A 27506-nucleotide genomic window follows, 5' to 3' on the forward strand; every position below is an offset into this window, starting at 1 on the left:
TCTTCTCTCCACGGATGTATTATAAAATACTATAGCACATATTATTACAGGAGACCATCAAAGGAAAGCTTTGATGCTGCCTGTATATTATAGTTAGTGCAGGGCTGATCAGCAAAGATATTAAAATTGTTTAACCAATTTCCATTATTCACCATGTAGCTGTAAAAGGAAACAAAAAGGAAATTAAATATCCTATCGGACATTCTCATTTTAATCATGTGTTTCTTTGTGGCTCCTCAATTGGTTTTTTACTGCTCTGTCAGAGCCCCCTAACTGCTATAAGGGGGCTTTGACAGATGGCAATGATGGATTTTCTGTGTGCACGGCAAACATACAAAAGGCACAGCTGAGGGAAACAACAGAGTAACTATACTGACAAAAAAGAGGAGAAAACAGAAACGAACCAGGTAAAGAAGACAGACAAAAGAGAGAGAAAAAAACAGAAGAAAATCAGTGAAAGACAAGCCAGTTAAAGAATTTAGGCAATTCTTTCATGTTTTAATTCAGCATTAGGATGCTTTCAAAACGTTTTATTTTATCCACTAATGAGAGCCATGTTTAAGGGTGTGTCATTTGAACCGTCAATCAGTGGAGGCTGCAACAAATACAAAATTTTGAAAGCCCTCTGCATGGGAGTGTTTTCCTCCCTCCTCTCCTCTGCACACACTATCTGTCCATCCAGCCTGCCGGATCCTGCATCTCCCCTGTGGTAAATAGAGTGGTTGGGAACAGGAAAAACAGGGTAGGCTGTAATTCAAGCATAAAAGATGGATTAATGGCAGTGGAATGGTAGATATCTGCATCCTGGAAAAAGAAAAACAGACACCACGAGGAGAAAGAATTAGAGGGATTAAGCGGAAAGGAAGGGAATGGAGCAAGGTAAATCAGGGGGGGGGGGCAGTGTTTAGTGAAGAGAAAGAAAGAAACGAGAACACCAATGACGTCACAAAGGAATAAAGTGCACGGTTCAGGAGCATTGTGCATGTGGACCCTTGAATGTGATCGTCTAGAAAAAAGAGACTGTAAGCACAACGTGATGGATGTGGGAGGCAGTGTGGTCATGTGTGTACACAGAGCGTGTACACGAAGATGCAGATGTGGTGAATAGCACTCTGTGCTCTTCGGGGGTCTCCGGGACAAACTGGCAGTGACAAGACGTTTTTGCCCTCCACATTTCTTCCACTTTCTCAGTGTCAGTCAGACCTCAACTACATCTGGTGTGTGTGTGTATGTGTGCAGCAGAGGCTGCCATATCCATGACTGCGTATTGCATCTTTATGGTGGATCCTTTTCTCAGAATGTGCATAAATGAATCAGATTTTGAGGGCTCCCAGACCCTTAGGGACTCTGAAAAGCCCTTGGTACACTGTGTCTCAACTGACGTGTTCATTGATTGATGGCAATATCTTCTGTAAGGATGGAGGCCTTCAAGGTTGCTCCTGCATTGTTATTACTGTGTTATTGTGTTAATATAGGACCACAGTAAAAATTTGGGACCACTATGGACATAAGTTGTGTTAAATTTCAGTGTTTTATTAATTTAATTTGATTTCATGCATAACATCTTGTTTGTGTTTCATGGTATTAAATAGCTTACTGTTTAATTTAATTTTTCCTTTGTACGTACATATCCCATACTCTACTGAGTCTGTGTTCCATCGGTCCTCCACTTTGGTGCAGCCTGAAACATCTCAACAACTATTACGTGGAGTGCCATGGATTTTTGATCAGAAAATCATGGTCCCCAGAAAATGAATCATGGCTATTTTGAACCCTGACTTTTCTTCTCGTGTCACCGTGAGATTGACATTTTTGGTTGCTTGTGAAATGTCTTGACAAGTATCGGATGGATTGCCATGACATTTGGTACAGACATTCATACTGCCCTCAGGACAAATTGTAATACCTTTGGTTACCCCCTGACTTCTCATCTAGCGCAATCATCAGGTCAAAATGTTATTTGTCCAATACTTTGGTTAATGACCAAATACCTACAAAACTAAAGACATCCCCCTTCAGCCTCGGCTGTAGCCTACTGACTACAGCATCACAGAGCCGCTAGCGTGGCTGTAAACTCCCTAGGTAAGATATCTGTGTGTTTGTGTCTGGTTTTGCGTGTATGTTATGTATACATAGTTTTATTACAGAATAAAGCCAAACCAAACCATTACCTAATCTTAAGGCCTTGTTCTGTAGAGGGACCCTGCATCAAAATCGAGTTTTAAGAGCTTTAAATTGATATTGTGCTCACATGGTGCATATTCTTAAATTCATTTTCTTTGATCAAATTACCACAAACACAGCAAACCTTGAGTCAGGTGGTATTCGAGCAAAGGAGTAATAGTTGGTTTTTGGTGCTCTAGGCAAAATATAATTAAGCTGCCATGTGTGGTCGGCTCTGTGCTTTGTACTTGATTGATACTTGGAAGCAAAAGGGAGGGTATGAACACAATGCACAGAGAGTGGGAGGAGAAGGGGGTCGCTAGGAGCTGACTCAATTTTACCTTGAGGTCGCCTTTAGCAGGTTACTCTGGCCATGTGTACCTGCATGTCACGGTACAGTGCAGACCTTCAGCAGTAAGGAACAGTGAGTAAAGTAGAGAGTAAAGAGAAGAATGACAGTGAAGTAGAGATAACCACCAGATGAGCCGCAGCTATTTGTTGAGACAGATCTCCCTGAACACTGGAACACCACTCTGTAATCCACAAAAGATGGAGTGAGTGAGACAGTGTTAAACAAACTGGAGGAGAAAGATGAAGAGTTGCGGCTGGAAAAAAAAAAACGTTGACAATGGAGGCGTATCAATTTCAGTTTATAAATACAAGGAGTCAGACAAAGAGGAAGCCTGAGGAGAAAAACAAACCTTCCATCCAAGTGTTATAGTGAATGGAAGCAACATAAACAGTATCAAGGCAGAGTAAATCCAGGTCGGAAATCACCTCTAGGTGTTCCATCTAATGAGGAGTGAAGGTGGAAGATGGACCGCAGCCCAAATGTGAACACACACAGATAACACACATTCATGCTACCTTAAAGGTGTTGTGCTTGCTCTCCAAATGAGCATTTGTTATTCCATATCAAGAAACCAGTGTTTCCCTGTGGAAAGTATACAGTCCAAATCCAAGGTGTGTGTTTGCCTGCATGTGCATATTTGTATGCATGCACTCTCAGGAATGCCTGTTTCCACGTACCTACTTATCATGCGCAGTTCTGCGTGCATGAGAGCGCTGACGTCATAGTGTTAATGATAATTACGATGATGGTGTTTATTTATCTGTGGAGGTGGAAAAAGGTAGATGGGGGTTGAATGAGTGCAGTGTCAGGGGCTGCAGAGAGCGGAGCGCGAGCCAGGAAGAGCGAGGGAGCGGGGAAGAGGGAGAGTGGGGAATAGGGGTGAATAGTTCTCTGTGTGGGGATTGAGAGAAAAGAGAGAGCCTCTTGTGGTATGTTTACTTGTCAGAATAATTCCTCGTCTGATTGATCGTATCTGGGTTTTTGTGTCTGCATGTATGTGTCTGTGTCACCAAATGGGTGACAAAATTGAAATATCATGCTTCCCCATGCTATAATTTAAGTGTGACCATTAAGTTTATAATGTACTAAGTGTCATCATACGTTGATATGTTACTCCATGTAATTAAATTTACTAACTCCTTGGACACTGTAAGTAATGTCTGGCCTAGGCTAAGAGAGGGGTGTGTGTCAGAAGGCTAGCTCCTGCTTATTCCACTAATGTGATTTATAATGGCATAACCCTACAGACAAACTCCATGTGACAGGCAGTGTAAATCTCAGCTTGGCTAGATGCTGCATTGGACTGAGAGACATCAGTGGAGGTACAGTATATTTCATAAGAGAATGAGGCAAATATAATGTGCTTAATTGAAATTAAAGGTAACCACAGGTGATAACTCCATAATTATCCAAGTGTATTTACCCAGCTGTGGTTTGTTTGTATGATTAATCCATGTTCTTCTGAACTGCATGGACCACTGCGATGCAATCATCCACAATCCTCAATCTACCTAATTGGACAAATGTGTTGGGACGAGGGTGTTATCAGGAAACAAGCCATCACCGGCAGACACACTCTGCTCCGTCTTGAAGCATGGTTCAAATAATGTGGAAACAATTGCAGTGAGTCCTAAGCTCAGATCTGAGTGTTTCCTGAGTTTAAAGCCGCTAAAGAGCTGGTTAAATCAGGCTGGTTCTCATTATTCAATAAGCTAAGAGGGGGAGGAATGGGGGAGAAGGGGGTTCTTGATGTTGGGAGGATTGAAGGAGGATGGAGGGTGGAAAGAGCCACACAAAATTAAGGAGGAGGAAATTTCAGAGGAAACTGTTTGATCACATAATCAAAAATCTCCAACATGACAATAGGAAGCAGGAATTATTCGAAAAATGATGAGGGTGATTAAAAAGGAGCCAGGCGGACACAAAAACATACACTCTGACATACACAAACAAACATGAATACATAAAAGAGGGTGTTTAGGAAGATTGTGCTCATCTCCTGTTACAGTCAATGAAACATTAAGTGTGTCAGTCACCACGGTGTATTTGCGTGGTGTCAGGTTAGTGCCCTATGCAGAGAGGCTCTTCTCACTCGTGGGAGTGTTTCCGTGTTTATGTGTGTACGTGAAGTCATGTGCACGCACATGTGAGCACGTCTCCCTATTTCTGTTTAATGAAGCTCTCTCATGTAAAATCAGTCTTAACACATGATTGGGCTCCTGGGTGTCACCCTGACTAAGGCTTCTAATCTGATAAGAGTGTCTTTGTTAGCCCATGTATAGACACATATAGTAAATTGTTATACTAACATGATGATCAACTGTCAGCAGATAAGATATTTTAGCTTCACACCAAAGATTTCTGAAGGTGCCAGTGCGGAGTATGGACTGTGGCGTGACTGTGTTTATGGCACTGTTCCCATAGCTTCTCAAGGAGCATGACCCTACAGTTCCCAGGGTGAGGAGACCAAACAGGCTGTGGAAACCCGGCAACAGTGTGACCATTCATGCCATAAAAAGATCTCCGTGTACCAGCTCCTTCTCTCCTAGGACAGAGGTGTCACTTCGATTCAGGAGTTTGGGATGTTGGAACAAACTATTTTGTGTCCTATCGAGCAGCGTAAGAGACATTGCATAAGTCGAGGGTAATAGCAACCGGGCATGGCAGTGCGAGCTCTGTCTCTTCCTCCATCTGCTACTGCTCAGTCTGGGCTCCTGTGTTTATGATAAAAAGGCTATGACAGGGCAGTAATGACACTGCATCAACTGGCCAAATGGGATGGATGTCAAGTCTCAGTGACTGACGGTGGATTAGCTGTTCTCTCTCCCACTTTCTTCCTCCCGTGATGGCCACAGAGTCCAATGAAGCAGTGAATGCCATCTCTGTGAAGTATGCCACATTACACCTTTACCAAGTAACGGAAGAATATTATATTAGAACCTACGCATTGCTGTGCTAGAGACTGAGGTGAGGCCCTCACTACAAAGTAAACAATCCCTGGGTGGCCCCTGTTCTTCCTTGCTCTTTAGCGGATGTTCTGAGTACAATAGGTCATGTAGCATTGAGAGCTATATAAACAACCCAGCCCGACTCATAGGGTCATATGTTAGCCATCATGCCGGCAATTAGCCTGAGTAATTCCTCAGTTATAAATACAAGCCATGTCATTTGTTGCTGATGTTGAAACATTTTCTCTAGATTGAAGACATCCTAAAGCAGAACGCGATGTCCAAGTAAAGCCAAGGGTCATGATTAACTATTTATGGGAGTGTATAGGATTGAATGGATGTGCACAAGGAGACAAAAAAAGAGTTACATTTAGGATGCAGTCTTTGTGAGTCTGCTTTAAGTGTTTTAGTGCAACAGAGCAGGGATTAGGGCTGATTTCTGTATTATATTTCCATGGAAAATGAGCTGGTGATGCAGGGAGTTGACAGGGAACAAGAGGCGTCAGAGCTCGGGCTTTATGATAGTCCTGACTTGCTGCCATTTAGTGTCACCCCATGCTCATTTTCTCTCCGGTGTCTTTAATTCCACCTGCCTCCTGGAAGGACTCCCTCCTGTTATTTTATTTTTTTTCTCCTGTGCTCGTAATAACACCTTTGGGGGACACACATCAACACACAGCTTGTCTGAGGATTATTTCCATGATTTGGTTTAGTCATTTAATGGTTGATATTTTAGTACTAACACAGAAGCAGAGTGTAGAAGAAATGTTTGTAGGCTTGTAGTTAACTAAAATGAGCCAGAACACCACACAGTAAGTATCACGCAGAATCAGCGTGCCAAAGTTATTGTGGGAGCTGAGATTTGGCTAAATAGATAAATGCTTACCCTGTGCACAGATTAAACTCTTAACACTAGAGCTTTCAAGGGACTGCAAGGGACCGTAGTAATTGCTTGATAAAATTACAGCACAAGATCATAGAAAAATCTGAAAAATGAAGCCATATGTTGAACACATGACCTGTCTTCAGATGGGCTCTGTGCTTGGTTTTTTTTAAGATTAGGCAGTAGGATGATAGGAAGCCATGGATAAGGCTGCTGGAGGAGCTTTGAAGTGGGTAAAGGGAAGGGGCCACGCAGGTATGTGCACTTGAAGGGTTGCTGAAAGAAATATCAAGTCATCAGCAGTGAAAGAATGTTGGGAAAAAAATAGTTTAAGTGCCGAACCTTCACCCTTGGACCCAATAGCAACAGTGTTTTTCTTTAGGATATGAATGTTGAGAATCATATATTTCAAAAGCCAGTCTGTTCATCGGTTTATAAAAGATATGAAGGGCGAAATAGTATATCTCATCACAGTGCTTGTGCCTTTTATTCCATCTTCATTCCTTCATGACTCCCTGAGCTGTTCCATAAGTTACCATTAAAAGCAGGATAAAAGTTAGAAACAAAAGTAGAACTCTTATTCCATTTTGATATTACTGCTTGAATTTTGAACCAATAAATACGTCCTAAGTGATAAAACCTAATGCCAGTACATCAGTTGAGAACGCTAAGGTAGGACACTAAAGTCAGAGACACAGGATGCTTACAGTTTCATTCCCTCTGGCTTTACCTAAAGACTGGGTTAACTAGAGCTATTCAAAGAAGGTGAGATAAAAGAGAAGATGGAAGCTGGGTAATCGCTAGATTGTTTTTTCATATCTTGCTCGTCTCAGGTGGCTTTGCACTGGGTCACATCACGTATTTCACTGACTAGCCTGTTCAGAGGCCAAATGTGTTCTCGCTAGTTAAAATCACACTGTGCTTCCTGTCTGCAGCCTTCCAGCTAATTTATCAGGATTAAACACGGCACAAATTCACTGCTGCAGCAACCAGACATGTACCTCTGAGAGTGGAAAGTCAGCATACTTGCTTCTTTCATTGGTGAATAATCAATACAACTTTGTCCTAACATAACATGTACACAACCTGCCACGGAACCTCATTTTGGTCGAACAATGGCATTTCTCCCCTTCCCCCAAGACTTCAAATTTCATTCAGGAACCAGGCAGCATTTATGAAAGGCAATACAGATGAGAATCCTGCCGAGTTGTTAAAGTGAATGGAGAAATATAATCAGAGCTGTGTTTTCTGCTGGATTTGCAGAAATCTGTTTTCATCAAATCTCTTTAGAGATGCCTCACCGAATGAGAGTGCGAATCAGTATTGCAGACATTCAAGACAATGGCAGGGGGCCATAATAGATAGAGTCCGGACACAGGGCCAGATTATCTGAGACAGCAAAAAGGGAGTGACCTTAAGTAAAATGTGTTTGCCGTTTCTTTTAACAGCTACTGTTAAGTACAAGTCATGGGCAATGGGAGAAATTATTTTGCATTAGGGTATTAAAAAAAACACAAAATGTATTGTCACACTTGTCATTTTGGGAGTTTCAGAGGGATTGCACATATCTTTTAGTATGAAATATTGTGTTTACTCTCTTGATAGCATGTGTCTGGCAACAGGTGAGAGATGGCCCCGGCCTGGGCGAGGAGATGAGCGCTCACGGTGTGCACAGAGCTGACTCACTGGACGTGGAAGAGATATATTAGATTTAACTAAGTGAGTGTCACTGGGAAATATGCTTTGTTTTGGCAACCAGGAGAACATATTGTTTTTGAACTGGTGAACACAGAGCTGGAAAGAGGGGGGTTGCCGAGTCGTCAAAGTGCCAAGACGCTCCAATTTCAGGGGAGCAGAGTTGTAATGACATCAGGGCAGTGTAATGCAGGTTGTCATGAGCGCAGCATGTTTGTCTTGATGTAATGTAACTCTGCCAGTACCCCCTGGACTCACAGCAAGGGCACGGACGGTAGAACATTTAATAGCATGACAGACAGAGAGAGCAAGAGAGACTGAAAAAGACAGAGAGCAGGGGAAATGTTGGCAACAATGGAAGACAGGTTTCAGATGGAAAATATAGCACATCAATAGCCAATCCATCACTGCTTTCACCGCTCCTTCCACCCATCCTTTCTCTCCAGCGTACATGTGGTCAAAGTGCTGCAATGAACAGTTTCTCTCTGATGCCAGACAACATATCAACGTTCTCAGAAAACCCAGCTAGGAGCACAAGCCCACTAATTTATCATAAACAGAAAACCAAACAGAAATAGCTCACAGGCTCCTCTCGCTCTCACTTTGTCAAGAGGGAGAGGGGAAAAAAACTGTGTGGGGTAGTCAAGGAAAAGTGAGCAAGACAGACAGGTTCCGATTTAGACACAATGCAATAAAGCACCCCACACACATGCTAACCTCCCTCTGTATGCAACATATAACTACACTGGACCACTGACAGGGCAGAATACCAGGGCAGGGCCGTGTAAAGGGCTGGCTCATGTAGCACAGGTGGAATCAGTGTCTCTGCCTAGAGCTAAGAACATGGCTGCAGTAATGGCATATGCAGATGTGCAAACATATTTAAGACACATGCATACATATAATCATATACTGTACATACCAGTATGCACATGCACTTGCACAAACAGCTATGCCTGAAGCTTCATATTTCCTTCTCTGGGGATAAAATAGAAAGCCCTATGGACTTACAAATGTCTTTTACAAGGCAGAAGTTATGTGCTGGAGTCACATAAAACAAGCATGTGTGTTTCTTTTCAAATAAGCACCTATGTTTTGACTATGAACTCAGAGTGGGGAGCCCCTGGTATCTATGGAGGGCTTAGAGCGGTACCAGGGTGTCCAAGTTTTTCAAATCAGAAACTGTCTAACTGCAGGTTCAAGCACCCCGTCGGCGTGCACATGCTCAGTGGAGGTTTCCTTGCGCTCGTTAGTACAACAGCAGAAGTTGAAGGGCTCTGTGCTCTGGAGGTGGATGAGCAATCAGTCCTCAAATAGTTGAGCAACCAAAACAGAATATGGAAAAATAGACATTTTCTGATGGGGGGGTCACTAAAGGATCACTTCACTTTTACTGGAGCGATGACAAACATCTTATGATCTCACTAGGTGATATCCCTCTGGTGTTAAAACCAACTCTTTAAAAATAAGTGTGCAGCTCCTGATAAAGAGGCAGACAGAAGTCTGATGCTTTATTGGCTCCTTTCATTTTTAAAGATAAGATGGTGATGGAGTGTTTCAACAGCTGTCTCAACTCCCTGGTGATCAAACTATATCAGCCTTATATATATCATATGGTTCTTCCTCCCACTTCCAGCCAAACCCTCACCATCCTTCCCACTCTCGATTAACCCCTTACACCCTGGCTGCCCCCCCCACTTCCACACTACTCTGTCCTCTGCATGCCATCCTCTTTGGCCTCTTTTCTACATCCATTTCTGCCAAGAAAACATCATCACTAACTTTTCCCAACTGCCCGTTCATAATTCTGCTCCGATTAGGTCTGTCACTGCCGAGAAGGACACTGGAAATCTCTGTGAAGAGAAAGTCAAAAGGACATACAGAAAGCCCAGAACACACACAGACAGGCCCGAGTAATGGAGAATTGCTGACCGTTGACGTAGCTTAATGTAGCTAAGCCATAGCTGTGGGGGGAAAAAGAGCCCCATTAACAGAGAGCAGAGCTGGTTGACTGGATACAGCTGTGCTCAGCAGAGCCTCATCAGAAGCAAGTTGATTGATTACGATCACCTGCACTGCACTGTGTAGCAGAGCAGAGCTGATCAGCATGAGGGAGGGGAGCATGTTCATATGTGGTGGAAATTACTTGTTGCATCTTGGATTATGCTGGACTAATATTGTGTGTGTGAAAAAGTGACAGATACAGAAAGGAGAGAGAGAGGACTCTGGAAATGATCAGGAGCAAGACAGTGTGGAATTAGGGCCAATATAAAAAGCACTTTTAATATCAGTGTCATATCTTGTGGTTAGACTCGAACCTTTCAGATTAGCATTTATCTTGGAAAGGCAGATGAAAAATATTAATCGTGGTTTTTCCAAGAGAAATGAGAATGAGAGGAATCAAGGAGAAGGAGGGAGGAGATGCAGAGTAAAAAAAAAAAGAAAATCGAAATCTAGGTTGTTACTCAGCGACTGCTACAAAGATAAAACACATCTGTATGAATCTACTTGATGTAAGAAAGCTCTGGCATTTGGATGACAGAATAACTAGGGAGAAATGAGAAATTACAAGATATAATATTACAGAATCTCCTTTTATCAGCCTGATCAGTCAAGTGTGTTCATTGGCTATATTTCAGAAATCAGAATCAGGAATGGACACAATTTTTTTTCATCGATATGTAGTGGTATCTTACCATACAGCGGGTTTGGGTTTAATATGTAAAGCAAAGGTTTGAAATATCTGTCTGTGTGTCAGCCTCCACCCCACTACAATAGAGATTAATAAAATTTTGTTTGTGACACTCACAGTATCAAAGATTTACATTCAAAAAAATTGGTAGCAACATCTCTTTTCAGAGACAGAATCCCCATTTACTCTGGATAATCACAGCACATTGTAAACAATTTTCATAGGAACTATTTTTATGGTAGAGTGTATTTCCAATGAAGACTTAACCGTGAGGTTTATGGATTACTTGTAGTGTCAGAGAGACTGGATTACTGGAATGACAAGAAGGTATTGAATTTTCCAAACATAATTTTTCAGTGCTGTGAGCACCAAAAAATAAATTCCACTCACTAACCTTGCACTGGGATGGCAGTATAAATCACAGAGAGATATTACTAAAACTAGGCACTTGAAACCGAAGCTATCTGCATGGTGAGAAGACATTTTTCCGTAATTTGGGTGAACACATCATTTAAATGTAGCTCTTGCTGTAAAAAATGTACAGCAGGTTGGGCCCCTTCACTGGTTTCTACAGGGACTGAATGGTGGCCCGTGAAGGTCAAGTGGCCAGTGGTTTGTTGCAACATCTCCCACTCTCCACAAACCATCTGCCTCATGGCGCAGCTCCAGCGGAGGCTCAGAGGGGACAGAGCAGCTCGGGAGTGGGGGGGCAGGCCGAGAGGTGAGGGGGTGATGGCTGGAGAGTGTGTAGCTCCATCTACAATGATATGAGGCACAGTGAGGTAAACAGCCCAAATGGAATGAGATGATGAGAAAAAGCTGGCCCAGAGCAAGGAACCTCTTACAGAAAGTATAACAAAAAGTCTGACTCTAAATGAAATGGAGCGAAGACATTTACGAGCCAGCTCTCTGTCTCTGTAGAGTGAATAACTGACATGAATGGATGGGGGTAAAACGGCTAATGACAGCCAATTGGCAGAGGCCAAGGTACATACGTAGTAATTCCCTGGTTATTTCACACACTGCACACCATACGATTGTGCATGATTGTTGATTTCCTAGGTAAACTAAATCTAAAAAGGAAGGAGTCAGTTCACAAAGGATTTCTCTGCTCAATATGCAAATGTCAAACGGAGGGAACAGTCTGTAACTTTCCCACAGAGCTGGACACATGGTAAATTGGCCAGTGCAATTACAATGTGATGTGCCCCTGTGACCGCAGACCCTACTGGAGAAGGAGGGGTGGACTGGGATTATTTGTACAATATATGTGAGTAGGAGGTCACTGCTATATGTTGTACCATTATAACAAAATATATGCTGATCTTCCTCCTGCATCTGCTGGCTCAGAGGACCATGGTACTTTTTCTCAATATTACTGTGTGGCCAAAGTATTCTAAAAAAAACAGAAGAAAAAATAATGAATGGTTTGGTTTTATGTTAAATGCGTATAATTTCAACAGAGAGCAAAGCCAGAATCCTTCACGTTTGTCTTAGAAACACAAACTGTGAGGCCAAGAGCTTGATTCCTAGAAATCGCATGAAAAGAACAAGAGCTTTCTTGACGTTCCCTATAATGTGGAATAACAAGCTTAGCAGAGATTCTTGCACCCCCAATTTCCCTGCAGCTTTTTCATGGTGCATGGTTCAGACCAGTAAGAAATTGCATAAATAGTGATCAAGAGTGGTTACATACTGTATATTCTGCATTTGTCCTTCTCAGATGGTGTATGCAACCGAGCACACATGCATGCAGCTGTGCACTTTTTTCCCTATGTAAGTAACTGGCGGCTCACGAAAGTGGTGTTGCCACCTAGTGATGAAATGTAAGACAGCAACTTGTCATCCAGTGTTGTAAGATGCCAATTGAGTGTGAAATTGTAAAACAAATGGAAAGGATCAGTGAGCTTATTATTTGGAGCAAAAATAATCTTTATCCCAACCAGGAGGCCAGAACAGAGCTTCTTTTCTTTGAAGCAGCAAAGAATCAATATATATTTTAGATGATCTTATCAATAAAAAAGTTCATGTTTTATGAAGGACATATACACTCAGTTGGCACTTTATTAGGTACACCTAGCTAAAACTGATGCAATGTAATACAGGAGTCCTACAATAAATCCTACGCTCATAGAGGTTATAATGTTCAGTTTCTGTTCAAATTGCTTTAAGGAGGTGTTGATTCAACTTTATGATCATTTTGGAATCTGCAGTTTGTGGTGCTGTTGATCTGTGCTGCATTATACAGGGAGTTTTTCTATTATTCAGCATACCATCTGATATAAATGAGGTGGACAAAATAGAAACACCTGTAAGTAATAACGCAGTAAAATTCAAAAGCATCATAACCTACATACTCCAAAATGGTCATAGGTTTAGTAAACACCTCTCTAAAACAGTTTCAACAAAAAACATTATAACCTTTATGAAGGAGGATTTATTGCAGATCTTTTGGATTAGACTGCATTAGTTTTAGATAGGTGTACCTAATAAACTGCCAAATGAGTGTATTTATAATTTAAATAATTATTTATTTTAGCTGTAAAACTCATTTGAGAAATGTTTCAAATCTAAACTTGTCCAAAAAGATCAACTTAAGATAGATTATTTCTTTATTGATAATATGTTATACAGTATATATGCCCCCCCAGACATGATAAAAACCAGTCTTTTCATACCATACTTTAAGAGCTCTTGCGTGGTTAGCTTTTAGGGACAAGGATATACCCTGTGACATGGTCCACACTTATGTGAAAAGATTATTATGACACAAGCGAAAACGTTCAGTTTTGACAGCAGTTACATGATGTACACTTCCTCTGACGATACAGTATAGATGAAAAAGCTATATCACCATTTTCAAACTACAGTTAATATGATGTGAATATACAGGAGAGTATATAACAGTATATAATACCCAACTAACAAAATGACAAAAAGTTAAGGCATTAAATAACCATTGCACATTTTGTTGGACTGAAAAGGCTGTAACATAGTCTTAAGTTATAAATTATGTAACGATCCACATTGAAGGAAAAGATGATTTTGTACAAAGACAGACTAGACAATTTGTGGTCATCTCAAATATTTCTGACCCCATTATGCGTTTGGTGACTGAAACTGTAAAAGAGGCCTTTTCATGTTTCAGAACAATTTGTCAAAAACAGATTTTACAACTGAATGAATCTGATGAACTCAGGAAATATATACACCCTTAAGGTAGGTTTTATCATCTGATAGGATGGATAATGAAATTTTATCAAAAGTAAACCATTTTTTTTAAAACAGTCTAGTGAAGGTCATCATCATATGTGAAACACACAGATGTTGATTAACGTCTTTTGTACATTGAACTGATCAATAAGCCATGTGAACACGAAAAACAAGGAGTCATTGTGATGTCAGTGATAAGACCGCCGCTATGGAAACAGACATGCATAGACATCCTTCTCATATACTATACACCTGTCCCACATACACACAACACCTGTTCACACTCACACCTCTGATGAGTGTGTGAGTGTGCGAGTGTGTGTGTGTGTGTGTTTGGTGTCCTCAGCAGTGGCTTAGAGCTCTGATGTGAGCTGCCCTTTACTCTGGATGATCCTCATGACAGACTGGACCACTTCTGATGTGGTGCCCTGGCCCCCAATATCAGCTGTGTGCAACTGCAAGAAATACATTTAAAAAAAAAATAAATTTAAAAATTTAAAAACAAAACAGAATGCACACAAACATGGTACAAAATTAATCTAATAACACATCACTGTATTCCATTCAAATTTTGCACTGTGGAACGAGTGTCCTGCCACATTTTGTATTTGTATGGGCGCTTTGTGTTTTTTAAATTTAAATTTTTTAAATGCTGCTTTGTGTCAGTGTATTGTGATTTTCTCTAGGAAGCACACCAGACCTGCCATCAGGGCCTCTGAGCCTATATCCCACAACAATGGCCTGTTAAAAATATGATAGTGAGACAGTTGAGGGGATGTGATGAAAAACATACCCTGGTTTCATTCATGGTGGTGAGGACTGCATTCCGGATGGAACTTGCATAATCATAAAGCCTGGACACATACGGGAGAATTATTTAAATTACTGGTAAAGCACAGTCAAAACATAATGTCTCAAATAAAACCACAGGAAGGTATGTACTGAAAATATTTTATCTGGAAAAGCTTACTTAAGGTGGTCCAGCATCATGCAGCTGGCCAGCAGCATGGCAGTGGGGTTTGCAATGTTCCTGTCCGCGATACTCTTCCCTGTATTCCTTGTGGCCTGAGAGATGCAGAAAAATAGGGCAAAGAGGAGATGAAACTCTGAATTACAATATATCAGACAGACATGATTCATGCATTTTTTTCATATGTCGAAAACAGAGGGGACAGTGGCCTTCTAACCAGAAACTGCCAAAACACTCACCGTTTCAAAGACAGCATAGTCACGACCATAATTGGCTCCTGGCACAAGGCCAGGCCCTCCCACAAGGCCTGCACACACGTTGCTCACCACGTTCCCGTACAGATTGGGCATCACCATCACATCAAACTGCTGGGGCTTGGACACCAGCTAAAAACACGAACACAGTAGCAGGTAAACAACTTAGATTTCGCAACACTGACAGACATTCCTTGAATGCATTAAAATGTTAACTGTCACCTGCATGGTGGTGTTGTCCACAATCATGCTGTCAAATGTGATGTCTGGGTAACCAGAGGCCACTTCTCTGCAACACTGCAGGAACAAGCCATCACCGAGCTTCCTGTTGGGAGCAGAAAGGCCACACTCAACATTTTCAGCACTAAGAAACTCACGATACCATTGTAAGACTCAGGAGGCCAGACAGCTCTGGTAGGACACATTTGCCACAGAGTTACTCACATGATGTTGGCCTTGTGCACGGCAGTGACCCTACGACGACCTTTCTCCCTAGCCAGACGAAAGGCATAGTCGGCAATCCTGAGGGAATTATTCCTGGTGATGATCTTAAGACTCTCCACCACTCCTGATACACTCTAAGAGAGACAGTGAGGAGAATAACAAATAAATGACAACTAAAGTCCAAGTACTGAAAACTATAAGATGAAACTAGACTAAAAAACATAGAGTGGATATAACAATGATGTAAAGTCCAATGACTTTAGTTCTAAACACTACAAATCACTTCTTAACTATATAGCAAACAAATGTGTCCACAGTAAGGGCTGAATAAAAAAAATAAAAAATTTAGAAAACTAAAGACAAACTCGAGCAAACATGTATATCTGCGGTAAATGTTATGTATATCTGCTGGTTCCTTGTTGTAAGTGGGTCAGTTAGTGCTGCATGATGTGTAAAATGTCTCCTTTGTGGAAATGGAGATATTACAAAGTGCACAAAAAGGTTATTTAACTTACAAAGTAACATAGATGATAGTTGCTACATGAGCTGTCTTGAATCACGACAGTTCTGTAAAATGTGACATGAATATCGACAGTCTATACGGACCCATCCCAGTTTACGGGACTATCATGACTCAGGATTGTTAGCTGACCCAGGATCTTTTCAAGTTTAGAGATCACGTCTACAAGAGGGATAGACTGAAAAAAGCGTCTGCTTACTGATCTGGGCTCTGTTTGTGTTTGTTGAAGAGATATTATATCTGGCTGTGAAATTTGTAAAACCGTAGAAGTATAATAATAATATGTGGATTCTACTTTATTCAGTCTGTCCCTGCCAGGGAGCAGGGCTCCAGATATCAGGCTGACGTCTTGTCAACACAAACAGTGCAGATGAATTAGTGAGCAGGCTTTCAGTTTCTGCTACTGACAGTCCATGCACAGCTTTATGGGATAGCATTCATTTTTTAAAATATGTTTAAATATGATGCCCTTGTAAGTGGTCCAGGTGTTTTATTCTTCTTCCTCAACTGTTTTCCTCAAGTATACACGTGTATTATAAAAATATAGATAATACGTTTTAGTTCATGTTCATTTACCAAGGAAAATAAATCCTCGGTCGACAGTTTTATGAACAGGACATATGATCACAGTTTAGCCGATAATGTGCACTTGACACAATTTTATATTCAAGGAAACAGTGTTGCTCACTCTTTGAATGTAGGAGAAATTTCAGTTCCCAGGATAAGAAGCGCTTCGCACAACATTGGTACTTATCTGTTGTGACTGAATCATCAAGAATCAAATGAAATCAAATTGAAATGAATCAAATCGATTCTGGACTCTGAATTGAAACTGAATCGAATCAGGAGATCAGTGGTGATATCCAGCCCTAGTCCACACATCAAAATTCAGGTTAAGCTTGTGCAAATTTTGTATTGTTCTAGAAGTTTAGAAAATTTTGTCATTGTTTCATGTTGTTGATGATTAAGGAACAGTATCTAATATATACTGATGATGACCTCGTTAAACTAATTTGTTTAATGAGGGCAGTATTGGTGCTAGTATTGATCAAGTATATCAGATCACTGCATTACTGTTTTTAGCTAGGTAAAAAAATACTTTTTTTTTTTTAAATACTGTATGGATACTACCTAACTCCCATTTCAAAAGAGAACTAGAAGAGGGAGAAAAGAGGACTTTAAAAAGGAGGAAGAACAAGTGTGTGTTTCAGCCCTCAGTAGAACTGATTGTGTTTCTGCTCTGTCTGACCTCATGCTCCAGACTGCTGTATTCTCCCTCTGTGTTCTCCCTGATGATCATGATGTCAATGTTCTTGTGGCGAGTCTGGACGCCAGGGAGGGACTGGCAGTGCATCACATTGGCGTACAGGTCTAAGCTTGTGCTGTTCATACACATATGTAACAAGAGAGGGAGAGAAAGCGGAAAAACAATGGGTCAACTAACTAACACAACCAAATTATGGAAGAAACGTAGGCCATTTGACAAAAGACAATTTATCAACTGAATATTTCATTATAACTCTTACCGAAGGAGATTATTTCTGGATTTGACAGATGGCGGCATGGTATGTTTGGTTTCTATGTTACCTATCAGGAGAGTCGAATAAGGTCACAGTTAAATTATAGTGTCATGGTGTTATTATAAACAACATGCTTCTCACAGCTGTACTCTGCTTTTCACGTCTTCATGCTCTGCTTGTGACAAGTGAAAAACGGGGTTTGCTCACCTTTGAGAGCAACTCCATTACGGCGGATGGCAGTGATGGCATTATTGATATCATCCTCAGTCTCTACAGCAGAGTTGACATGGACCACCTCAAAGTCCACTGGCACACAGCTGAACCTACATTACAAACCACATGAGGATGCAGTCCTTGAATGTCTGTAGTCAACACTTAAAAAAGATTTAGCTTAAATCTAACCAACCTGAAGACCTCTCTGACATGACTGAGCAGCTCTGGCCCAATTCCATCTCCAGGTATGAGGGTCACAGTGTGTCTGCCTCCATACTTTGCAGGAGGGGGCTGTAACACATTAACTGCATTAACTGCAATGAACTTAAAGAACAGCAGTGGTGGTTTTGCAACTTTTAGCCTATAAACTACAAATCACCTATACACATACACGATTGCTGATATATTACCATGTGTTTTAGGTCTAACCTATCATTTCTAAATTAATGCCACTACAATATGAAAACAACCTTATTGAGACTTCACGTTATCTTGAGATGGGTCATCCATAACAGTGAGAATTTCATTGCTTTTCTTTATCTATTTTTGTCATATACATTTTTGTTCGAGTCGTGGTGTGTGGTGCTTTTATAGATGCTCCAACATTCGAAATTTGATTGTGCTGCAAAAATAAAAAAAAATAAAAAAAAAAAGTATTGTATTCATGAGCCCAAACCCAGCTGTCAAGAAAGAGATATCAAAATGCCCCCAATAACAATGCAATTTGGAAAAAAAAAATAACCTGGAGTATTTCTAATGGAATGACCATTTCAAGCAATTTTCATATATGTTAGAGTCATTTTTCATACTGTAATGGAATGAAAAGAAAATACATCATTTTTAAAATGGTGTGAATAAATAACAATTTTATTATTAAACTAAATTGACAATGTAATTGATCAACTAGATATATCCATAATTTGTGAAAGAGTTGAGAATTCCAGGGGAGAACGATAATCCCAGTTTGAGATCCCATGCAATAGAAAGTGATGAACATTTTGACATGTGATTTTCGATGGCCATACAGGTACTGTGATGTACAGTACCATGCAAAAGTTTTAGACCCTTTCAATCTTTAGATTCTTATCCATCACTCAGTAGTGTCAGGGGGGCGTCTGAGTGAGCCCCCCGACTTTATTCTGCAGCATGACAATGACCACAACCATGCACCTCGTGTCACAAAGAACTATCTTCAGCAGCAAGAAGAACATGGAGTCCTGTAACAGATGGTATGCCCCCCACAGAGCCCTGACCCCAGCATCATGAGTCGGTCTGGGATTACATGAAGAAACAGAAGACACTGAGAAAGCCTAAATTCATGTAAGAACTGAGGCAAACTCTTCAAGATGATTCGAACAACCTACCTGCCAAGTACCATGAAAAACTGTGCACAAGCGTACCTAATTTTTGCTGCTATTTTAAAGACAAAGGTTGATAGCAAATACTGATTGGAATATTTTTTATTCTGTTTTAATTCCTTTTTATGAGGTTAATTGATAAATAAAAAATATTCATGACATTATTTTTGAGAGCATTCTCACTTTACTTTTAGTGCCTAAAACTTTTGCACTGTACTGTCCATCAGTGTTGAAAGTAATTCCTCTGGTTATTGTGATAATATCACCCAGCCCTATTATAATCAAGGTACTGTAATATTATTGCTTGTGCTATATGTGAAGGGATGTGGTACCTTAGATTACAATGTCAGCTAAGGAACCACATTAGAGTTGGCTACTTACAATGTTTTCTCCCTGTTGTTGAAGATGGACAGCAAAGAAAGCAGAAGGAAAAAAGTCAATTTGAGAGCTACACAGAAGAACATGTTAAATCCAGACAGCAGCAAATACAGAAGCATTGCTACCACTTCTCCCCAAAGTCAGTGGAAAAAAACAGATCTATGGAACTCCCACGTTACAATAAAGCAGATACAATAAGTACCCAACCACTTCCAAGGGTTAACCCAAAGCCATACAGCTTGGAAAAAAATACATAAATGAGTAGCTATGATTTTTATGGCTTTACATCTATTATTTAATCAATCAGTGTCGAGGATAAATCGACAAAATCACATCAACTCATTCTAACAAGAATGAAACCCACTCACAGTAAGCAATGTCTTATTCCTGTGACTTGTCAGAGTTGTTCCAAATACCTGAAATACAAATTAAAGAGATGGATGAGAGCGTGTTTGTGAATAAATTTGGTTAGGTTGATATGAGATTCAAAGGCAGGCAGAAATAACAGGGTCAGGGTGAAGTGAAAAAACACTGACTGACTCAGCTTGCTAATTTGCCTGTCTCATATTAACCCTATGACCTTGTGTTCAGTTACAATTGACGACTTTAATTTGGAGCCTCAGAAAAACGCTCACAACCGATATGACAAAAGCAACATATTATGTCTTACTTTAACCGTATTTCCGAGGCGTCCACCCCAAAAAGGAGAAATAATTTTGGACATCGAGAGCACAGCCCCATGGCAAGCCATCTTGATTTTGTGGCAGTAATCGCGTGCACAAGGAGGAGGTACTGTGCTCACGCGATAGTTCAATTTTAAAATATTTATTTATTTATTTATTTATTTATTCTTTCATTCATTCATTCATTCATGGTGTGGTGCCGTTCGTGACAATTTGAGGAAGGAAACTCGGGATTGATTACAAATAAGTTATATATTTAAAAAAAAAAGTAGCCATCGGTCAATGGGGCGTTCAGTCATATCGTTTAAACTGTAGTTTTCCTACAACAGCCGAGTAGGAAAAACCGTTCACGTCAGCCTCTTGACTTGTAATTCCGAGTCGAAGATATCGGTAATTTCTGTCAGCGATTATATATCCCACATAGTGAACAGATCTACAGACATGTCAACACGCCGTCGGAAGAACGACTAGAAAAGGCCACACCGCTGTCAGTTACATCGAAATGAAATTAATGTAGCTCATTTAGGGAGCCACAAACTATTTTTTTTTCTGGTTTTACTTGGTAATGGACTGCTACAAATACGTAACACAACAAAGGCAGTTAAATTAAGATGTGGTCTGGTGTGACTACTGGGTTAGCACTGATGGTAACGCCTAGTTCATGCTCCCAAGTCGGAATAACGGGCGTTTTGCTAATCTTCGCATTCTTCTGACAGTTAACGAAGGCAGCATATAATAGATTTTTGTCACGTGAACCTCCTTGCGCAGACTCCGTCTTCACGGGCTGGGGGTTGGAGATATATCCGGAAGACGGATGACATAAAATGAATATACATTTCCCTCCCCATATGGTTGTCGAAAGTGCGGTAATAACACTTGTGTAAATGGTCGACTGAGCAAACAGAAGGCTGACTTATGCCACGAAAGTCTCAATGAGGAAACAGCGCAAGAAATAAATCAAAGTCCCGAGTGGCAAGAGCAACAGCTCTTCTTAATTACGTTATATTCATTACATCCTTGCAAAGGTGACAGGGAAAAAAACGATACTCGGCCGAAGCGTGGGCACAGGAGGTATGATCTGTCATTTCTCATTTTAAGTGCATGTGAGTGATTAACACTGTTGTCAAAGGGATTATCCTCTGGTTCTTTGCGGTGGTTTGGGTTCCTGTCACCCCATCGAACGTCATCTCTTCACAGCCATCTTGCATGGCCACTTTAAAAAACCGAGAGCTTTCCGTTTAAGATGTAAAGATGACACACTAAACTCTGAGTGAAATGAACCCAGATTTGTTGTAATGCAAAGTTTATGGTTGTAATCGGTACATTTGTTATTCACAAAGCCGTTTTTCTAAAGGAATACCCTCTCTTTTCCTTCAAGACTTTGCATATTTGATAAAATGTGAAGTTACATAAAAAACAAAAAAATATACAGAATTAAATGCAGCGGTGAAAAGTTACAGAGTACATGTACTCAAATACTATACTAAAGTTAAAAACTGACGTACTTGTACTTTACTTGAGTTTTTCCATTTTATGCTATTTCATACTTCTTCTCCACTACACATCAGAGGTAAATGGTGTACTTTTTACTCTAATACATTTTTTACCAGCTTTAAATACTAGTTGCTATTCAGATTCAGATTATTAAAACAAAATATAACCAACAAACAAATCATGATGTCTTATTATAGATTTAACTACCCAGCAGGATATAAAGTAGTTGAAATTTGCCCCACCTTTACCAGCTGCAACATTAAAGTGACTCTTAGACATTAATGCATGAATAATTATAATCCAATAGGCCATTTGGCATCATAATTACTTTTAGTTTAGGTACTTCAGGTATATTTTGATGCTAATACTTTTGTTCTTTTACTTAAGTAAAAATTGGATTGCATAAAATTTATTTGTAGAAAGGTACATCTAAACTGTGGAATGGCTACTTTTACTCAAGTAAAAGATCTGAGTATTTCTTCCACCACTGATTAAATGGTATAGTTGCCTTTGAAATTGTTTTGGAATTTAATCTGCCTTTATTGTATTGTATTTCTTTAATTTTCCTCTTTACTGTACTTGCCCTTTCTATTTTATATTTCATTTTTTAAATTGTAAATTTATTCACATTGTTTAAAACTTCTGTCGTAGTAAACAGAAAATGAAAACGTATTTTGACTTATAAAGCTTTTGCCAAAAAAAGGCATTTTGTAAAAAATAACTACACTTTTCAAACGTGGCTGAAATTCAAACCACCCTAATGTAGATACTTTTTTTTTTTTTTTTAAATCTCTGTCCAGGTCTATGAGACGGTGAATCATGAGATTAACAGGTGGGTTGAATTTTTTTTCATCACATTCCAGTGGGTCCTTGTTGGTCCGGTGGTAAACCCATCTGTTTTTGGCCTGAACTGGCATGTCCTGTTTCCCTTGACAGGCCCCCTGAGAGTTGTGGCTGTGCTGCTGTTGGTGGGGCTCACCTGGCTGCTGGCAAACACTTTATTTGGAGGGGAGAGTGGTTCATCTGTGCGGCATTTTTTCAGTGGTAAGAGAAGTAGTTCTGAACGGATGAATTTATCAGTTGATTGACTGAAAAATTTAATGAACAATTGATCAAACTGAAATGGCTAACGTTCACACGTTCTAGCTGTTAAATGTGAGGATTTAGGGAGTTTTTCTCCTTTGTATGATTGAATGTAGAATGCCTGTATATTATAAATGTTGGTCAGGCAAAACAGGCACTTGGAGGACGTCTCCATGGACTCTGGGAAACTGATGGGCATTTTTCACTATATTCTGATGTTTTGGACGCTAGAGATAGACTAATTGATGAAGAAAATAATTGTCAGTAGAAACCAAAAAGTCAAATTATGGATATTGGTTTAATCTTGATGGATGTTTGACAGTGTCTTTGTATAGAGTAATCATAGAAAGCCTATCTGATGTGAGATTATCAATTTGAGTCTAAAACTTGTTTATTTTTTCAGGTGCAAGTGAGGAACCAACACCTTGTAAGTAGAAGAAACATTATGACATGACTCTCTAGTCACATATCATGTTGATAACGTTGCATTGTTACCTTCCTCTTTATCACCACCAACAATGTGTCATATATATATATATATACTTTAGCTGAACCCCGCCCTCGAAGGTATAAATGTGGACTTTCAGCCCCCTGTCCCCCAAAACATTTGGCTTTCCGCCTGGTGTCTGGTGCTGCCAACGTCATCGGCCCCAAAATCTGCCTGGAGGACAAGATGTGAGATTCACTGCTTACAATTTCTCTCTGTTCATCTATGTCTTTCTCTTCCCTGCTGTCTCCTTTTTTTGTTTGTTTTTTGTTTTTCTTTTTCTTTTTTTTTCACTCTCTGTTCCTTCTTTTTCCCCTCTGTGCTGTCATAACCAGACCTCTGGGTCTGTCTGGGGAGCCGAATGCAAGTATTCTTTCAGTCTGTCTGTCCATCATCTCTTTGGTTTTGTCTGTAGTCTTTTTACGTTTTCTTGTTGCCTCTTAAGTGCCAGGCAGTGTCTCTAAGTGTGCAGATTAATGTGTATGTGCAACACAAGGAAGTGTTCTTGTAAAGTGCTTCCGTTGGCGCTTCAACCTCTTGGGTTTGTGTCTCACAGGTTAGTGAGCAGTGTGAAGAACAACGTTGGCAGAGGACTAAACATAGCTTTGGTGAATGGTAAGAGTGGCATTTTTTTAACGGACTGTGTGGTATTAATATTTTAAGCTCCTGTTAATTTTTTTACTGTAACATCTGACTGATGATTCTTTGCTTCAGGGGTAACAGGAGAGCTTTTGGACACAAAGAACTTTGATATGTGGGCAGGAGGTAATAAAAACCAGACACGAGTGCATAGGATATATTTCACATGTGGTGCATATGTCTCAAAAATAAACATCCATAAACCAAAGTTCCAAGCTCATCTGATGTCCGTTCTCAGATGTTTCTGACCTGCTGAAGTTTCTCCGGCCGCTCCATGAGGGAACACTTGTGTTTGTGGCTTCCTTTGATGATCCAGCTACAAAGTAAGAATCCATGATGTGCTATTTGTTCCAGGTCAAAACCCCCCGCTTTTACTTTTAGAAACACCTCAAAGCAATTTTCATAGATAAATTGGCCGTCATGGATATTTCATGTTATATATTCTTTTGTAGAACAAAACAATTATGTGGCTTTGCTACAGAGAAAGTTTTTTTTTTTTTTTTTTTTTTTGAATAGCTAAACAACAGCAGATCCCATGTCTGGCCAGCTTTATAAACCAACAGTTGGTGCCTGTCAGTTTGTCTGTCATTATCTTTGCAGCCAAATTCAACATTATACTCTCCACAAAAATAATGTGCAGTTGGGACAGTTGTCTCTGACGTTTTGCACTTTAAAAGAGCAAATGCTCCGATTATCACTGAAAGAGATGAGGAGTGCAGTCAAGAATGATAATTTGAAGACAAAATGCCCCGTGGGTGACAGTGTGCTCGTATGGTGTCAGGAATCAAGATTTTATTTTTAATATTACAATTAAATGACATCTGGTTGAACACTAAATGCCTTTAGGTGTAACAAAATGAGCATGATCATAAATCCCTCCCTGATGTCCTCAAAGGTCTTATGGCTTAATAGCGCATCAGAGTTGTAAAGTGGTGAAACCTCAGAGTTAAACCACAAAGTGCCATTGAGACTTTGTTAAGGTCCAGCAGGAGCCGACTGAGAAATGGTAATAGCCTGAATTTAATTTCATCATAAACTTTAACAGAGGTGAAGCACATATGGTTGATCTGTAAGCCTCTTGCTTAGAAGAACAGCCAACCCACTTAATAAACATTAACCTGCCACCTTATCCTCATTTCCGGTGGCAGGCTGAACGACGAGTCTCGACGACTGTTTGAGGAGCTTGGGAGCACAGCAGTGAAGGAGCTGGCCTTCAGAGACAGCTGGGTGTTTGTTGGAGCCAAGGGCATCGAGAACAAGAGTCCCTTTGAGCAGGTACGTTAAAATTGCTACTAACGCTGAACAAATCCTGAGGGTAGAAGTGATAAGCTGATTTGATGTGATGCTAATCTGCTTACAATTAACTTCTTACAGATGTAGAAAAAAAAAAATCCTCCCTGTGTCATTGTGTAAAGTACATTGCAAAACAACTCGGCGGACAATATTATCAAGATGTGTTGCTTACAGTTACAATGGTATCATGATACTGATATAATGCAGTAGAATAAGGAAAGGCTGTACCCATGCGCAAATATCACGAGAAAAAGTTTTGGAATATTGGTAGTAGAGTAGACTGTAGATAATATATTGCAAGAGACTAAATCCAGCATATTATCATAATAAACATTTGTTCCACCTCTAAATTTGACAACACACGATGAATGGTAAAGCTTGTGTTATCTGAGCCAGTGTTATCTTGTGGAGAAACTAGTGATGCCCACCAACTGACACGTTGTTGGCTTAGCCGCCAGAATTTTACAAGTCTGTCTTGGGGGGAAAAAAAGCCTAAATGTCTTTTAAAAAGTCTAATGTTTGGATTCGCTTTGAGCCGACCCATATGGACCATTTTCAAAACACGACCAAAGCTTTCGAGATTGATTATTTTAGTATTTTTATCTTTTTTTAATTTTTTTAATTCTACCTTCTAGGTGGCAAAGTTTTTTGTAAAATATAGATAATATTGAAGTAAAAAATTAGCAGTTTTAAAAACTTCTGTCCTTGGTTACATTAAAATGCCAATAGGAAGCTGAGAAATTATGAGTCTAATAACTTAAAGTATGCTTTGGAAAACATTCTTGCTGATTTGTCCCTTATCCATAATGAAAACTCAGTCAGGTTTAGCTTAGTAAGTGAAAGACATTTAATTACTGTTCAGGACTCAGTATGTGAGCAGCTACTGTCTAGTGAGACCTGATCCCAGTCGGTTTTGTTGAAATCAGTTCTGTTTGTCCCATTAGCGTATGAAGAACAGTAAGAGCAGCAACAAGTATGAAGGTTGGCCTGAGTCTCTGGAGATGGATGGCTGCATTCCTCTTCGGCCAGCCCTGGAAGGATAGCTCTGCCCCAGTATTCCCTCACATACAGTACAATAACACCTGGATTAGCAGCAGCGGATCCAAATGCTGCTAGAAAGCCAAGGACCTGCTGAACAACCGTAACCATCCAGGATTTGGGCCACAAATGATGTTTTGTTTTTCTCCTCGTGGCAGAGGCAGGAGCTGACTTCAAAGATTGTCTTGGGACTTGATATATTTAAAATTGCTCGAAACTGCTGTGAAGATTTGTGCATGCATCTTTGTGTGCCACCTTTTGAACTGAAGTAATGTGGTAGAAATAAGGAAAATGTTTGCGTCAGGTTGAGGGGAACTTGAGAGTCCAAATGTTTGACGACCAAAGTGTAACGGTGTCTAGTAAATGAATACAGCTGGAGTAGGTCTTCCAAAGCCATTGTAGGAAATGCACATTCAATACATTTGATGATCAGCAGGCAAAAGACACACCTTGCTAGTTTGACACTAAGGCATTGGGAAACCTGATCCACATCAGCACAAGGAAAACAGCTGAAGTACTCTACTAGTTTAAAAGGTTCTGCTAAACTCAAGGTCTATGTGCAGACTTTATTTTTAAATATGTTAATATATTTTCAACCCATGACACACGGTATATAATTCAGTGATATTGTTATGCATAGTGTTAGCTGTCATTGTTTCCTTAGAACTTGATGCACAGCACTTATTGCTTGCCACTTGTTTACAAATTTCTCAAGGCGAATTTGGCCTGGGTCATTTTCCTTTGATAAACCTATTTATTGTAATACTTTATGACAAAACACGGAAGATTTAATTGTGCGGGTTCATCATAACACTGCCCGTGGTTTTAATGTTGTCCCAGGCCTGCAAGCATCGTTCCACTGAGTGCTTTATTTAACAGATTCAACCTAAATGTGTGGTTGTGTGTGCTGTTTTTTTTAAAATATTGAATGTATCCACCTGGTGTCTTGCAAGCCTAACATGTAGGAAATGCTCGATGCATAAAAATAAAAAGATCTATGTATGGTTAGAGGTCCATTTTAGCTGCCTTTGTCTGGACTATGTTATGTTACCTGTAAGTGTGAAGATTTTTCTACAAAGCACCACAATTTGTGCTCATATTGTGACAATGCTGATGAATTTAAAAAAAAAAAAAAAAAAAGTCCAAATATTTTTTGTTGGTGTTGTGTGTCTGTGTGTGATTTTTT

The 27506-nt window shown here is 40.0% G+C and overlaps 2 protein-coding genes across 2 annotated transcripts; one reads left to right on the forward strand and one right to left on the reverse strand.

Annotated features, from left to right (window-relative positions):
* Positions 1–14006: 14006 nt before the first annotated feature.
* On the reverse strand, positions 14007–20407 carry idh3g (isocitrate dehydrogenase (NAD(+)) 3 non-catalytic subunit gamma). Its single transcript, XM_040152623.1, has 13 exons — positions 20274–20407; positions 19972–20019; positions 19607–19618; positions 18061–18158; positions 17862–17977; positions 17661–17721; positions 17384–17516; positions 15615–15748; positions 15393–15495; positions 15156–15302; positions 14917–15011; positions 14740–14800; positions 14007–14401 (listed from the first exon to the last, which is right to left on the reverse strand). The coding sequence occupies exons 1-13, from the start codon at positions 20352–20354 to the stop codon at positions 14300–14302; spliced, it is 1191 nt and encodes a 396-aa protein (XP_040008557.1). The 5' UTR covers positions 20355–20407; the 3' UTR covers positions 14007–14299.
* A 311-nt stretch (positions 20408–20718) lies between these two features.
* Positions 20719–27427, forward strand: fam3a (FAM3 metabolism regulating signaling molecule A). The gene is made up of 10 exons (XM_040152624.1): positions 20719–21357; positions 22581–22612; positions 22717–22824; positions 23267–23290; positions 23412–23538; positions 23907–23965; positions 24065–24115; positions 24228–24312; positions 25138–25264; positions 26227–27427. Exons 2-10 carry the CDS (start codon positions 22600–22602, stop codon positions 26323–26325), a joined length of 693 nt encoding a protein of 230 aa, XP_040008558.1. The 5' UTR covers positions 20719–21357; positions 22581–22599; the 3' UTR covers positions 26326–27427.
* The last annotated feature ends 79 nt before the right edge of the window (positions 27428–27506 follow it).

Source organism: Xiphias gladius, chromosome 18 (genome assembly GCF_016859285.1).
Source record: "Xiphias gladius isolate SHS-SW01 ecotype Sanya breed wild chromosome 18, ASM1685928v1, whole genome shotgun sequence".
Classification (NCBI taxonomy): Eukaryota; Metazoa; Chordata; class Actinopteri; order Istiophoriformes; family Xiphiidae; genus Xiphias; species Xiphias gladius.

What these genes read in the sequence shown, in the direction of transcription:
- idh3g (XM_040152623.1), bottom strand. Translation starts at nt 20,354, where the DNA reads ATGGCTTGCCATGGGGCTGTGCTCTCGATGTCCAAAATTATTTCTCCT. An exon ending in GTGCACAAGGCCAACATCAT is followed by an intron (nt 15,496 to 15,614) that starts GTGAGTAACTCT and finishes TGCTCCCAACAG; the next exon opens with GAAGCTCGGTGATGGCTTGT. An exon ending in TGGACAACACCACCATGCAG is followed by an intron (nt 15,303 to 15,392) that starts GTGACAGTTAAC and finishes TCGTGTTTTTAG; the next exon opens with CTGGTGTCCAAGCCCCAGCA.
- fam3a (XM_040152624.1), top strand. An exon ending in ATCTGCCTGGAGGACAAGAT is followed by an intron (nt 23,539 to 23,906) that starts GTGAGATTCACT and finishes TGTGTCTCACAG; the next exon opens with GTTAGTGAGCAGTGTGAAGA. An exon ending in TTTGATGATCCAGCTACAAA is followed by an intron (nt 24,313 to 25,137) that starts GTAAGAATCCAT and finishes TTCCGGTGGCAG; the next exon opens with GCTGAACGACGAGTCTCGAC.